Raw genomic sequence first — 15,021 nt, forward strand, 5'->3', positions numbered from 1 at the left:
ATGGATTATCACACACATGATTTTACAATCTGCTTTGCTTTCTTACTAAGAGTCTGAGTAGATTGTCCAAAAAACAAAGGTTTTGCTGCAGCCGACACCTACCTAAGTGGCGTTTGGAAGGACTCTGACACAGACATCTGTTTTTAGGTAGTAGCTGCTGTGGATTGCTCAGAAGACGATGTGCTGGTCCTCCTGCTATCATTGCTCAGAATACTATAGCAGTCTCCAAACTGTATGTGACCCGTATACGTTTTTTGCTGTGTTGACCATCATAAAGTTTCAACAATGAAGACGTCCCTGACTCCTATGGAATTGAAGGTTTCCCTTTAGCAAGCTTTAGTTTTTATTTTGTTCATGGCAAATGGTTAGTAAGACCAGCTTTGATTACATACAGAGACATTATGAAGGAGTATATAAGGTTTTTTGTCATTAATATTAGCCTATTTTGCGATCCACTGGACTACAGTCCCCAGCATGCACTGCAGTGTAATATGCGCTCTGACTCTACTACATCAACAACAGTCTATGGGACAGCAGTTACATCTCTACACAGTTCTATACCAGTCATATCACCAAACGCTGGCTTCATTTATACCTAACATTAGCTCAGAAATTGAGCCCAACTCTTAATGAATGCGCAGAAAAGAAAGGATACCCGTTTCTTGGTTAGGCAAATAGGTAAGTTTAAAAGACTGAGCTCCTGAAAACATTTAAATTCTAAATATTTCAAGTTTTCATGTAATGTCTCAATGTCTTCTACAAGTGTCTGTATTTTACTGTTTGTTTTTGCATATTTTGAATAAACAGTGGCAAGTTTGGGTAACGACGCAAACAGATTTGTTGAGATTTCAATGTGGCACTTTTAATGGTTGAGTTTGACACCCCTGTACTAGACTATACTAGTACGTAGGGAGAGGGAGATTACGAATCAGAGAGAAAAATGCTGCATTTATGTACACACAGTCCTTCAGATCTTGTCCCGGTTTGCATAGTCATGAAAATCCTATAAGTGTAATGGTGTTTCCTGGATTTTTCCCTCATGTGGTTCATCTTCTAATTACATTTGAAACACTAAGAGTCTAGATCACAAAAAGAAAACCCAAAAAACACTGCGAGGCCGGAGTCTGATGTAGCAGGACACAGACTGAATCTTTACTAACGGGAGTCTTACTAATATTTACTGACATGTATCTTATTTGACCGAGGAGCTAGCGTTCAGAATGTGCATGCTGCTAGCTTTGAGGCAGATGTTTTCACATGCAGACACTGGAGAAGATGAATTAAAAAGCCTACTTAAAGAGCTAAAGCACATTGCTCCTATGCCTCAGACTGAGACTAGCATAACTAGGCTCTTCACTGCACTCGGCTAAACAAACATCAAACACTGCAGCTACATTAAGAAATGATGAGCTAAACCGCTGAGGTGCTCTCAGTAAACAGTCTCTGTATTCTGGGTACTTAGTTATGAACTGACTCTCACTACTCTTAAATCACTCTTTTAAATGTAAAAATCATGTAGCTAAATGTAGTAAAATGCGGAACGGAGTCCGTCTGAATACCATGATGTCCATATGAGTAATATGGCTGTGTTCTATGTTTTGACAAAACACTAAACCTCACTTTACAAATAAAATCAATGGACACGTTTGCACATGAACGTGGGATGACGGAGGAGTCAAAACAAAATGTGTAGGCTTTTTACAGAATATGTATGTAGTGGGCAAAATAACAGGTGTGTTCTCTGAGTTTGGAGCGTTGAACCTGGTGCAGATATTCATAAAAATGTCAAAATGCCAATCGTTTCATTTAAACTTCATTCTGACTTATTATTTGTGTGCTTGTGATGCCTTAATATTTCAATATTCATGTTTTCTTCTCAGAACAGCTAAGTTGTCCATATGTTAAATTATTGCTGGACGGCTCCCAAAAAATTCAGTAGTTATGTTTTCAACTCTTACATTGTGAAATATGGTGTATGTGCTTGTGTGAGCCACCCCATAAAGTCTGAAAGAACAATTTAAGTCAGGTGTGGGGCCGAATTTTGCGTGCACAGGTTAAAAAAAGTTGGCTGGGTGTTCCAGGTCTCAAAAGGAAAAAATCAGTGTCCTTGTTTTTATTGATTTTCAGCAGATGACATGGTCATCTGCCAGGGCTTGTTTGCAATGAGTGAACTACATCAAAAAATACGTATCTGTGAAATGTATAAATATATAAGTATAAAAATGTCACTAAAATTGGAACATGATGTCCCATATCAATATCATGGTATGCTGGTATAGATGATATCGCACCACGCTGTGCTAAATGTTTGCCATAGAAATTTCATTTTGTGTGTGTGTGTGTGTGTGTGTGTGTGTGTGTGATAAATGATCATATAAACTTACATGCACAGATGATGAGGTGTCTAGCATGGACCTTCAGTTTACTGGCCAGAGCTTTGTCCAGCGGTCCAGTCACTCAGGTTCTGTTCCATTCTGACCTTCTGTTCCATTCTGACCTTCAGCACTGAGAGACTCTCAGAGAGCAGATCGGCTCTCTGTGGCTGGAGCAGGACAGCAGATGCTCGGCATGAATATTTCACTCCACTCACCCCTCCATCCCCCCTCCTCACTACACAGTCATTAGCATTAACCAGATGTGGAGAACTGAAATATTTACTAGGTGTGTGGGTGTGTGTGTGTGTGTGCGTGTGTGCACGTGGAGGGAGCAAGTCACTATCCCTTGTGTTGATTGATAATATCTCTCTCCCTCTCCCCCACCCCTCTCTCTCACACACACACTTTTCCTCCATCATTCCTTTTTCTTGCTTGCTTACTCTCCTGTATGTTTTTTTTTTTTTCCATTTGCCTCTATCTCTCTCCCACATCCCACTTTTTTCCTTCTTGCTTGCTTCATTGCTCTTTCACTCTCTTCTTTCCCTCCCTCTTTTTCCCTCTCTCTTTTGCAATCGCCTCTTCCTTACTTTTGTCCTGCTCTTTTGCTCACTCTTTTTGCCTCTTTTGCCCTTTTTTCTTTTTCTTTCATTACTTTTTCTTGCGGTCTTTTTTTCTTTGTCTTTGCCCTCTCTCTCGCGCTCTCTCACTCATGCTCATGCGCGCTCTCTCTCTCTCTCTCTCTCTCTCTCTCTCTCTCTCTCTCTCACTCGTGCTCTCTCTCTCTGCAGACGGAGATTGCTAAGCGGTTGAACGTGATCTGTGCACAGCTCATCCCTTTCCTCTCACAGGAGGTGAAACAAAGAGCAACACACACACACAAACACAGACACTGCAGTGAGTCATATTGTGTTTTTTTTTTTTTTTTTTAACCCACTCAGTCTGACTTTTTTTTTCTCTTCTCAGTCTTTTTTTGCCCTGCATTTTTTTCTTTGCTCTTTTTTCACATGCTGCATCTTTTTCTCTCAAACTCGTCCACAAAAGTATTTCCAGTTTACACCCCAAAAGTGTTGCTTTGCCCCCACAAAGAGAAAATGGTCAGCTTGTATTTAATGTATGCAGGTCTAGTGTTTAGATTAAGTTGCACAATAGTTTGATACGTCTAGGTTCTGTTTGTTTATTTGTTTTTGTTTGTTGTTTACGGTTTGTTTTTCTGACTCCTGTCCACAGCACCAGCAGCAGGTGGTCCAGGCCATGGAACGCGCCAAACAGGTGACTATGGGGGAGTTGAATGCATCGATAGGGGTACGTGGACTCCCCCCTCTGCCTCCCACAGTGTGTACTTCCATCTTCTCATCCCCCCTTTTTTTATTTATTAATTTATTTATTTTTGTCAGGTTGAGGATTGGTTGTTAATCTGTATTGTCCGATTAGTAGGTCAGATTGAGCAGCTGGGTTGCATGTGGACTTGTTCTTCCTTATGGCGCTTAGTCATGTAGTGAGAAATGAGCCAGGAGGTTATTTAGGGCTGGGCGGTGTGTTTACGCGCACTTAATCTGATCATAATCTCATCTTTGCAGTTACCTGATTAATCAAATGGTCATGTAAACGGCATACTCCGATTTATTATATATCTGGATTTTAGGTCAATAATCAGATTTCTCAGTGCATATAAACTGTTACTCTGATTTCTCAGTTTGCGTATGTACGAAACAGGTTGCAGTACCGGATACAAGCTATCAGAGATGTTGTGTGATGTGTTGTTGTGGTTTTTTTTTGTTTTTTTTTTTTTTTTTAAGCAGCATCAGAAGTTTTACCTTAAAGTTTATGCCACGTCGTCTTCTGTGAGATTGTAGTTGTAAAGCAGACATCCGATTCCTGCCTGACTGTAGACCTGGAGTTATCTGATTACCCAAGTGCATGTAGACATGTTGATCAGATTAGTGATAAAATCAGATTTTTTGCAGTTATCGGATTATTAAGTGCATGTAAACGGTGTCAATGATACTTGCTTAGACAGTGTTCATGTAAAAATTAATTTTGTAAATTATCTCACACTGTCATAAGTAGACCTCTGGAATTCACACACGAAAAATGTAGGATATGTACACTTTAAGTAGTCTGGTTTCCTGAGAGATCCTGCTGGCCCAAAAACCTCCACAGCATTATTTTATGTATACTTAAAGAATTTCAGGCATGTAGGCATGGGGTGGCTTTTCTTACAGAAATCATTATTTTTGGTTTTGAAGGTTTTGTTGTTGTCATTGTTATTTGTTTACTTATTTACAATACATCTTGGTTTTCCCCCAGATCAGAGAGCTTGTCATTCAGTTATGTTAAGATTATTTGTTGTTTGCTATGATTTTTTTTGTTTTTTTTTCCTTTTTTAAACATAGTGAGTGTCTCTGTGCATGTGTGTTACAGCAGTGTTGGAACTGCACTGAAGTTACCCCCCCCTCCCCCTCCCCAAATACCTTGAGCTCCATGGTCCCTCTCCCTCTATTTCAGGCCCTGTGGCTGCCCTGCATGTCCCCTTAACTCAAATATATATTTTCCTATTTTTCTTCTCTCTCTCTCTCTCTCTCTCTCTCTCTCTCTCTCTCTCTCTCTCTCTCTCTCTCTCTCTCTCTCTCTCGCTCTCTCTCTCTCTCTCTCGCTCTCTCTCTCTCGTTTTCTCGCTCTCTCTCTTTCGCTCTCTCTCTCTCGCTTTCTCGCTCTCTTGCTCTCGCGCTCTCTCTCTCTCTCCCCTTTCACTTCAGCAACAGCTGCAGGCTCAGCACCTCTCCCAGCATGCTGCACAGGGTCTACCCATGGCCCCTCACCCGTCAGGCCTGCCCCACCCTGGCCTGGCTCTGGGGGGCAGTTCTGGCCTGCTGGCCCTATCTGGGGCACTGGGAGCCCAGTTGGCCGCCAAGGACGAGAGAGCCCATCTGGAGGCTGTAGCAGCGGCAGCCGCGGCTGCAGAGCACCACAGAGGTAAAAGCCATGTCCAGCTGGACACAGCTGCACCTCTGCCGTTCAGTCACATTTACTGTTTAATCTCAAACTAATTAGATAACCGATGATTTCCTGGGTTGTTCTGAGACACAAACCAAAAGATGCATTATTTTTATCCTGATGTAAATGGTAATGCTGTATGATATGGCAAGTGGCCCTTATTCTATACTTGTGGTCTGATGATGTACCAAAAACATTTGTAGGTTATTTTTACGATTTGCAAGACTGTCGGTAAATGAGCTCTTCTGATTGGCTGTTCGCTTCGCAAGTGAGCTCAGACACACCAGATTCAAATAGTAACTTGCATTCGAGATGAAAGCCTCAGAAACCTTACTGTTTTCAGAGATTAGGGCCCGTATTACCGAAACTTACCGAACCTACCTTTTTGTCTTAACTTAAGATCTCATGGGTTAGATTTTTCACAATTCGTATTAGGATGTTTTTTACAATTCATTAGGATGTTTCTGTAATACTGTTTCCTTATCTGGAGTTAATGGATAATATTATGAGCTTAAGAACTATTGATCTGTAATAGCTTCATGTTGCTTATCATGGTGACTGAACAGATAAGATTGCAGACTTAAGAAGTTTCTGTAATACGGTCCCAGAATCCTTTGATAACGTGATGTATTAAACAGAACATTATTACCTTACCACTTTCAGCTCCAGTAACTTTGCATCATCAGTGAAATAACTTGGCATGTGTCTGCAGTAACAATGCTCCTCACCACTTTGTTAATGGATGAGCTAAACAGCTGTAGGTTAAAAGAATTGTTGTATGGAAATGCTTCATAGTTGTAATGACAATCATGGTGATTTCAAAATAATAGTTTCCACTGATGGACTTTATAGACTTTAAAGTTGTTTACAAAGTACATCAACCACTTACTTAAAAATAAAAACTTGTTTCTTCACGATTCAAGCCTTTAAATATGTGCTGTTATTAGATATGTTTGTTGTAATAGACTAATTTTGAGTATGTTATTCATGCTGTGTTTGTTTGGGTTGTTTTGACTGGCTACGGGGACATGGGCCTGCTCTGCTCCACACAGATCGCGAGGCTGGACCAGTGAGTATCACTTCTTCATCCTTTTTCTTCGTCCAAACCCACCACCCCACCCAGCCCCACCCAGCCTTGCAGTTCCCCCTGCCTTTTCATTCCTTTCTGTCTGTCTCTTGCACTTTCATCCTTCCTTTGTTCTTTTTGTTTTTCTTTTCATTTTTTTGGTCAGTCATCCTCTGTCTGCTTTTTGTCTTTTTCTTTGCTCTCCTCTCTCCTTTTCTTTCTCCCTCTTTTTCACCCTTGCTCCTTTAGAGCAGTCAGCCATGCATTAGGCTGCTTTATTGCCTCTGGGTCCAGCAGTTATGGAGTTGATTTGATTTATCCTCTCGCTCTCTCTCGCTCTCTTCCTCTTGCACCCTTTCTCTCGCTCTCTTCCTCTCGCACCCTTTCTCTCGCTCTCTCTTGCACCCTTTCTCTCGCTCTCTCTCGCACCCTTTCTCTCACTCTCTCTCTCTCTCAGAGCTCCTTATCAAATGGAGACAAAGGCAGGCCGTCAGACTACCTCAGCAATGGCAAGAAAAGAAAAGCAGATGAGAAGGAGTTCACAGACTACGTGAGTGGGGCTCTTTCTGTGAGGTTGAATATTATAGAATGTGTCCTATTGCTAAACATTATAACATGATTTCTTATGATTTATCACCTTAAAGCAGTAAGCTGTGAAGTTTTAATTTTCAGAAAGTGAATAAACTGTTCGGTTTCTAAAACTGAGCCTTTTTTCTCTCTTTCAGGGTAGCGATGCAGATAAAAGTGATGATAACTTGGTGGTGGATGAGGTTGGTTTCTTACTGAGATTGTGTTGAACTTGGCTTAGAAGAGAGCTGATGTAAAAGGAGCTTGTGGTGTCTCCCACTTCTTCACACAGGACCCCTCGTCTCCACGGAGCGTTCACTCTTACTCTTCAAGAGAGAACGGTTTAGATAAGCTTCCTCCTTCCCGAAAGGAGCCCCTGCCCCAGGCCAGTCCCACATCCCTTGCCTCTTCAAGCAGCGCTGCTTCACCGTCCCGCAGCAAAGAGCCTCCTCCGGTACAAATGCACCTTCTGTCACTTATGTACACTGCGGTTCTTCATGGGGCCTTAAACCTGACCCAAACCTTCGACTTTGAGACTGACCAAAACAGGCCCGACTGGTACTGATAATTTAAAACCTGAACCTGCTCTGCTGCACTAATAGAAATGTGTTGTGGCAGACATGCTTTTATAGTGCTTTGCGGTTAAGTGCTTGAATTGAACAACAACAAAATGTCATTCTGGAATAAACTGGTATTTTACACACAGTCTTTACCATCAACAGTCTTTACCATCTGACTGAGAATAGCATCCACTGACCTCTGATCAACTGTTACTCTCACTACACAAGTTCCTCTCGCTACTGCTGCTATTGCAAAAATTAATAACAAATTTCAGGAGAGCGTCACAAGCCAGGAGGATGATCTGCTGTGACCTTTCCGATAACCCAACCACACCCTCCTGATCATCTGTGGTTTCATTTGAACCCTGGTGCAGCTAGCATTATGACAGAGATTAGAGTGCGCAAGTGTGAAAGAGGAATTCAATTTAAATGTTTTTGGAAATTTTAAGCAAAGTTGCATGTAAAAGAAAACGGAACATAATTAGTATTTCCGTCAGCTGTTCTATGCAAATTCCTGAAGATGACATGACATTTCTAGCTCACCATGCGTGATATATACGATGGAGGGATTCACACCTTGATTAGCTCTCAGCAGAGCAGTTTTAGCAGCCCTCTGTCAGCTGTACATAGCAGTAGCGTTAAGCGTTCAAAGTAGCTGGGCACAGTAGACAGTGGTTTTAATAAGGAGCGAAGCAGTTAAATCACTTTGCTGTCATCCACCGAAATCTGGCAAATGCCACCAGGGCAATTAGTTCTGAGAACGTAAAATCGCGAAGTCACTTTTTTCACATTTTTATTTTATTGATGCATTTAAATCGTAAACTATGTTTTGTGATATTTCTTTTCTTGCTTCTCGTCCAGTTTTTTTACATACACATTTTCAAAATTTGTGGCTGGAAGCCCAGATATAGACTGAATATACAAAATCTGTTCCATAAAAGAAATCACTGTTTAGAAAACAAACCCAGGTCCAATGAAGCACAAGAAAAGCTTTCTCAAAATGTGATATTTTCTTGGCCCTCGTCGGGCTTGGGTCGAGTTGCAGACCTCCAAGATATACACTGTGCGCGTTCTTCCCTGCCCTAAAGCAACAAGACGAGTCTCCCACAGTACACACACACACTCATAACAAGTTCTTCTTCATCCTAAAGCACCCCCATCCCCCCACCCCAAACACACACACACACACACACACACACACACACACACACACACACTTCTCCTCCTCTGGTGCACTCACATTCTCTCACACATACACACACGTTGTTCCCCATCCTAAGGCATCAACACAAGCCACTTCCAGCCCACACAGCAGAGTTTTCTCCATCCTGAAACAACCAGATGAGCCTTCCACATTTTCTCTTTTTACCTTCCCTGACACGCACACGCGCGCACACACAAGCACACAAAATGTTTTTCTTTCCCCGTCCTAAAGGCAGTTACACACTGAACACAACGGGAATATACTACAGAAATGCAAAACATTGGGATACATTTTCTTGTCATAACTTTCTTTTTTCCCCCCTTTATTTATTTATTAAGCTGTGTTGTTCGCACTACAAAAAACAAACAAACAGGCAGAATTCCTTCAAGCTACTCTCCCTTTTGGAGTAGTGAAAGTAGTGTGGAGAGCTTCATTGTTTTATTCAGGCACTGAAACTTTGAGTGTGTTTACCATATAGCTCAAATGTCCATAACCCAGTTTGGGCTGCATTTGGAGGTGTTAACACCATCTGTGACAAAGCAGTAATCCTTTAGGCGTTTTGGCTTTTTTTTTTTTTTTTCTTTTTTCTCAAAAAGTTCTAGTTGCTAGGATACAGACGATCAGTCATCTTAGTGTCGGCATGCCAATGACAGACTACTGTGAGTAGTTGAGTGAGGTTGTTGTCTGCAAAAGTTTTCAGAAGTCAGACTGAGTGAGTGAAATGTTACGATTAGCCATGTTTATTCTGCAAAATATCATCAGTTATACATGTTTGTTAATTTGTTGACATGCAAATAAATAATTCATGCTTTGTCTGCAAAAGCCTTAAAGTATCCACATGATCCTCCCACATCTTGAATCACTCACCCCCGAAATTTTCCTTCTTCCTGATAATACATCAGGTTTCAGGATGGGTTCAGGCCAATTTTTCACATGCAGTTGAAGTCATAAGTTTACATCCGTTTAGACTTTAGATTAGATTTAGAGTCATTAAAACTCACATTTATCCCCTCAGATTCAATGTCAACAAACTGTAGTTTTAGACTTTACATTAGATTTAGAGTCATTAAAACTCACATTTATCCCCTCAGATTCAATGTCAACAAACTATATTTTTAGCAGGTTGTTTAGAACTTACTTTGTACATAACACAAGCAACTTTTATCAACAAATGTATACAGGTTAATTTAGTACAATTCAATATATCAAAATTGCACTGGGTCAGAAGTTCACATACACCAAGTTGACTTTGCCTTTAAATAGCATGGAAAATTCTAGAAAGTTATATCATGGCCTCTGATAATGACCACACAGTCATTGTACCATTGAGAAGGAGACGCGACTCCTACAGTTATACATATTCTGGTACAAATCAATCCGAAAGCAACAGCAAACAACCTTTTGAAGATGTTGGAAGAAACAGGTACAAAAGTATGTGTATCAACAGTAAAACGTGTCCTGTGTGTATTACCTAAACCTGTCCTTAACATGACTAGAAAGGCCAATCAGGAAAGGAGAAGCCACCATAAAAAAGCCAGATTACAGTTTGCAGTGGCACATGGAGACAAGATCTTACTTTTTTGGAGAAATGTCCTCTGGTCGGATAAAACAAAAATGAAACTATTTGGCCATAATGACCATTGTTATGTATGGAGGAAAAAGCGCAAAGCTTGCAAACGAAAGAACACCATCCCAGCAGTGAAGCATGGGGGTGGCAGCATCATGTTATGGGGGTGCTTTGCTGCAGGACGGACTGGTACACTTCACAAAATAGATTTATGAGAAAATAAATAAGCATTATGAGCAAATAAAATTATGCGAACATATTGAAGTGGCCTCTCAAAACGGCCAGGAAGTTAAAGCCTTGATGCAAATGGATTTTCTAAATGGATGATGACTCTAACCATAATTCCAAAGTAAGTCCAAAGGACAACACAGTGAAGACAATGGAGTGGCCAGCACAAAGTCCTACCTCAGTCCCATAGAAAATTTGTGGGCATAACTGAAAAGCATGTGTGAGCGGAGGCCAACCAACCTGACTGTTACACCAGTTCTATCAAAATACCAGCTACTTATAGTGAGACTCCAGTGGAAGGCTACATGAAATGTTTGACCCCAGTTACACAATTTAAGGCAATGCTTCCAAATACTAACAATGAGCATGTAAGCTTCTGAGCTACTGGGAATGTGATGAAAGTAAATTTCACATTTCTTAAAGTGATCCTGACTGACCCAAATACTAGAATGTGTACTAGGATTAAATGTCAGGGAAAAACTGAGTTTAAATGAATGTGGGATATATATGTAAAAGGCTTCAACTTATCAGGTCCTTTTTGAGCACATTTATAAATATATATGAGTGAGATTTAAATTATGTGAGTCTCTGAAGTGACAGTCAGTCTCTAGACTGAAGCAAACTGTGTCATGGACAATTTAAAAAGAATGCTTTCAGAAGGGAAATGATGATAAATTCCAAACGAGTCAAGGACTCTTCATTGCAGTAATATCTTGACCCTGTCATTATATCTGATAAAAAGCATGCAAGATACATTTGATTTGTCGTGGATACAGCAGTTCCTTAGCAGCTCCTAGACGGAAAACAAATCCTAGTCAAAGTTTGGCAAAAGTTTCACTTTCCATTTTTTTTTCTTTTCTTACTTTTTATGTTGATCAACCCAAGTGCTTAATTAAAATGCAAAGCACTGTAACACCATGTCGGCGATAATACATCCCAGTGCGCTTGCGGGTGGGTTCCGGGTGGGTTTGGGTTCATCTTTTGCAGCAGCAGTCAGGCAGAGTCTCTGTCATGGATAGGACTTGGGTTCGGGCTTCATTTTCATGCCTTCACACACTTCTAGTTCACACACCTTGGTGTCTCATCATATATTAACATGCATCAGTTCCTTCATACTCAGTTATCGTGTACAGCACACATCATGCAGATACGTTCCCATGAATATGACATCATAGCAGAAGCTCCACATAAAGGCCAATCATACCACATGTACATTTGTCTCCCTGATCCTAGAGAGAGAAGTCCAGTACTCCAGTGCTGAAGCCAGGTACACCTATGTCCCAAGACTCGTCCACCCCAGGCCCCAGTGGCCCACCCCAGTTTCGCCCTGTCCCAGGCAAGCCAGGTGTGGACCCTCTCGGTAAGAGCCTGAAAAGCATATAGTCAAAGGCAAAATCCATGTGTCTGAAAGATGTCTTCATCAGTGGAGCTGTGGGCTGTGCCATGGGAGCCAGCAGAGGGCAGTAGTGGTCTTTAGTGTCATAGCTTTTTTCAGGAATTATTGCTTGTGTACACGGCTTGCAGACTTGCAGGCTGATGGACAAAGCATTAGGTTAATTGATGCTGGGCTCAAATACTGCCCAGTGATTTTACAACAGAGAAGCTGGTATTGCAGAACTCTGAATCAGCAGGTATTTGAGGTGCTCAAACTACGTCTGCTCTCAATGTCTCCAGTGTCTGGCCGCGATGCATACTAATAATAATTAATTACCCAAATGTGTTCTACCAAGTGATTAAAGGCAGAAAATGAAATCCAATTCTATTCAAAAATAATATAAAAATATATATGTACTGTATTTAAAATATTAAATGTAAAAATCTGCAGAATGGAGCTCAGAGGAAACGACGGTCATTCATTCATTCAGTCATTCATCTTCCTGGGTCACATATAACATTTAATATGCAAAAAATTTGTGAATGATTTGTGACCATTGTAATGTGTATTAAGCCCATCATTAGACCAATAAATCAACATAATGCATGTCCTTCCATGCGGTGCCGCTGTTTCTTTCTGGTGAGGCCCAGGTTTCTGTTAGTGGATCTATTAGGAAGTTAGATAGTGTAGTGGATTGAACTTTCGCCCTCTCAGGGGAAAAATGGGAGCGAACAGAAACAGCATATCGAAAACGGTCACTGAGCGAGTAACTTTACATTTACAATCACTCTGGATAACAGCATTTGTTAAATATACGAGGATAAAGTCTGTTGCTTGTCTGCTTCACAAGTTAAAGCATCTGCCAAATATGTAAATGTATGTACAGTTTTGTGAATGTTAATTTGAACGTTAACTTCACAGGTCTGTTTTGCTTCAGAAAGTGAAAAGAGCGAACTGAGATGAAGTGTAATATCCATTAGATACATGTTTTCTTTTGAAAGAATAATAGAGAAAAAAATATATTTTGTTATATTCATATAATGTTATCGCAGATCTCACACACTGTCACACCAGAGCTCTATGATATCTCAAATATTATGATATAATGGTGAGGGTCTGTAGTGATAGTGTACCATTTTTTGAAATCTTTGTTGCGATATTGGCCTCTGCAGTACAGTTCCAGAAGGCTGCAATATGCAAATAAGTCCTACAACCAATCAAACTTTTTTACTGTGTGCTATTCCAGATGAGTGTGTATGTTTTTGAATTTTTGGTTCAGTTAAGGATTCATGTAGACCATTGTGAACACCTAGAAATAGAGTTGTATGCAGGTTTGCCCTGGTCAAGTTACATGCACTGCTGAGTTTCCAGTTGTTTACAAAATTACATATAATCTACAGAGTATTCTTTACTACAATTTTTACATTTGCTAAATTTTAATGCAGAATTAGTGTTTATTTGCTTAATTGGGGGGGGCGGTGGACAATGTGCAAAAATTGAGGCACATTTTATATTTATTTGTAGAATTGTAGATTATAGAAAAAATTGCTGCTGTAGGAACAAAACCATGTATCTCCATTTTTGTTGCTTTCCCGTTTTTGACAGTTTGAAAATACCTGTTGCCCTTTACATTGTGTGTAAATTTCATGATGAATGGATCAAAAGAAGCAGCTCAGAATTACTTGGAAAAACATCTGGTTCCTTTTGACTTGGATTAAAAATAAAACAAGTATTTTCCTTCTCCTGTAAAGTTGCCATTTTGGAGATGAGAGATTTTCTTCTGACAGCAACTAAATAGAAATTGTGCACTAAAATGTGCAGAAAATGGCATATTTTAGTTTGATCCTTTTAGAGGATGTGTTAACTTTAAATGAACAAAATATGAGTGTTCAAATCGTCATCTATATCCGTTGTTGTTTTTTGTTGTTGTTATTATATATCTGCCGTAATAAAAACAGACTGTCCTGTTGACAAACTGTTGTGTGTTGTGAATCTCTTGTGAATCAGCTCTGGGTCTGAGGAACCCGTTGGCTGTGCAGGGAGCATATCCTACAGGGGCTTTTGGCCTTCCTCCTCCAGGGGTTAACGGAGAGCTGGCGGGGGCTGCAGGGTATGGAGCTGGTCTGCACCTCGTCTCCCCTCACATGAACGGATCTGCGGCTGCTGCCGCTGCCGCCGCTGCTGGATATGGACGCTCACCTGGGGTGAGATGCTGTTTTTGCATTTTTACAATATAAATAGATGTTTCTTGTTAGATTGACCTTTTTTTAATGCACCTCATGTCCAAAGCACAAAGTTGTAGACTGGTGGCTGTCCAGTTCCAGCACAGCTTTCTCGTTTGATGAGATCTACTAAACCTGGTAACTCACTGTTGATTTGAATCAGAATTATTGGAGCATCAAAATCACCAAACCGTGCTGGACTAAGGCCGTCGAAGTCCAGAGCTGGACACACCTGATCTATTAGGTGTATGCATTATCTGCATTACCCTACAGAATCTGAACGTAACCCATGAAAATGCTGAGCTACCTGTAAAAGTGTTGCCTGCACCCTTGAGGTTCAGTGTGCGTTTTAAGCTTTGTCTTTGCGTCCTTTAGGTGGGCTATGAATCCCCTCACCCCCACATGAGGGTCCCGGGCCTACCTGCTAGCCTTCAGCCAGCGGCCTCAGGAAAGCCGTGAGTTTTCCAACTTTTACAATCCTTCCCTCTGCAATTCATCATCTATCTACTTGCTCATCTGGCTCCTGACAAGAGATGTCTTGAAGTCTCCCACCATCATCCTCTGTCTTTCACATTCTCTCAGTGCCTACTCGTTCCATGTGAGTGCGGATGGGCAGATGCAGCCGGTGCCCTTCCCTCCTGATGCCCTCCTGGGCCCTGGCATCCCTCGCCACGCCCGCCAGATCCACACCCTCAGCCACGGAGAGGTGGTGTGTGCAGTCACCATCAGCACCTCCACGCGGCACGTCTACACCGGCGGCAAAGGCTGCGTCAAAGTATGGGACATCAGCCAGCCGGGCAGCAAAAGCCCCATGGCCCAACTGGACTGTCTGGTCAGTTCACCCTCTCTGCTCACGCTCTTAT

The 15,021-nt window shown here is 41.2% G+C and overlaps 1 protein-coding gene across 5 annotated transcripts in view; it reads left to right on the forward strand.

The window, feature by feature from the left end:
* Positions 1 to 15,021, forward strand: part of tle2a (TLE family member 2, transcriptional corepressor a) — a 52,750-nt gene that overhangs the window by 35,249 nt on the left and 2,480 nt on the right. For 2 of the 5 annotated variants that reach the window (XM_037545517.1, XM_037545518.1), the window contains 11 exons: positions 3,164 to 3,226; positions 3,603 to 3,707; positions 5,132 to 5,348; positions 6,383 to 6,438; positions 6,893 to 6,985; positions 7,161 to 7,205; positions 7,295 to 7,456; positions 11,795 to 11,921; positions 13,944 to 14,140; positions 14,534 to 14,613; positions 14,741 to 14,990. In XM_037545517.1, the coding sequence (XP_037401414.1) occupies positions 3,164 to 3,226; positions 3,603 to 3,707; positions 5,132 to 5,348; positions 6,383 to 6,438; positions 6,893 to 6,985; positions 7,161 to 7,205; positions 7,295 to 7,456; positions 11,795 to 11,921; positions 13,944 to 14,140; positions 14,534 to 14,613; positions 14,741 to 14,990 (1,395 nt within the window). The remainder of the gene's footprint in view (positions 1 to 3,163; positions 3,227 to 3,602; positions 3,708 to 5,131; positions 5,349 to 6,382; positions 6,439 to 6,892; positions 6,986 to 7,160; positions 7,206 to 7,294; positions 7,457 to 11,794; positions 11,922 to 13,943; positions 14,141 to 14,533; positions 14,614 to 14,740; positions 14,991 to 15,021) is intronic. The other 3 variants (XM_017702269.2, XM_037545519.1, XM_037545520.1) reach the window with 3 other exon arrangements.

This window comes from Pygocentrus nattereri, chromosome 15 (genome assembly GCF_015220715.1).
Source record: "Pygocentrus nattereri isolate fPygNat1 chromosome 15, fPygNat1.pri, whole genome shotgun sequence".
Lineage (NCBI taxonomy): Eukaryota > Metazoa > Chordata > Actinopteri > Characiformes > Serrasalmidae > Pygocentrus > Pygocentrus nattereri.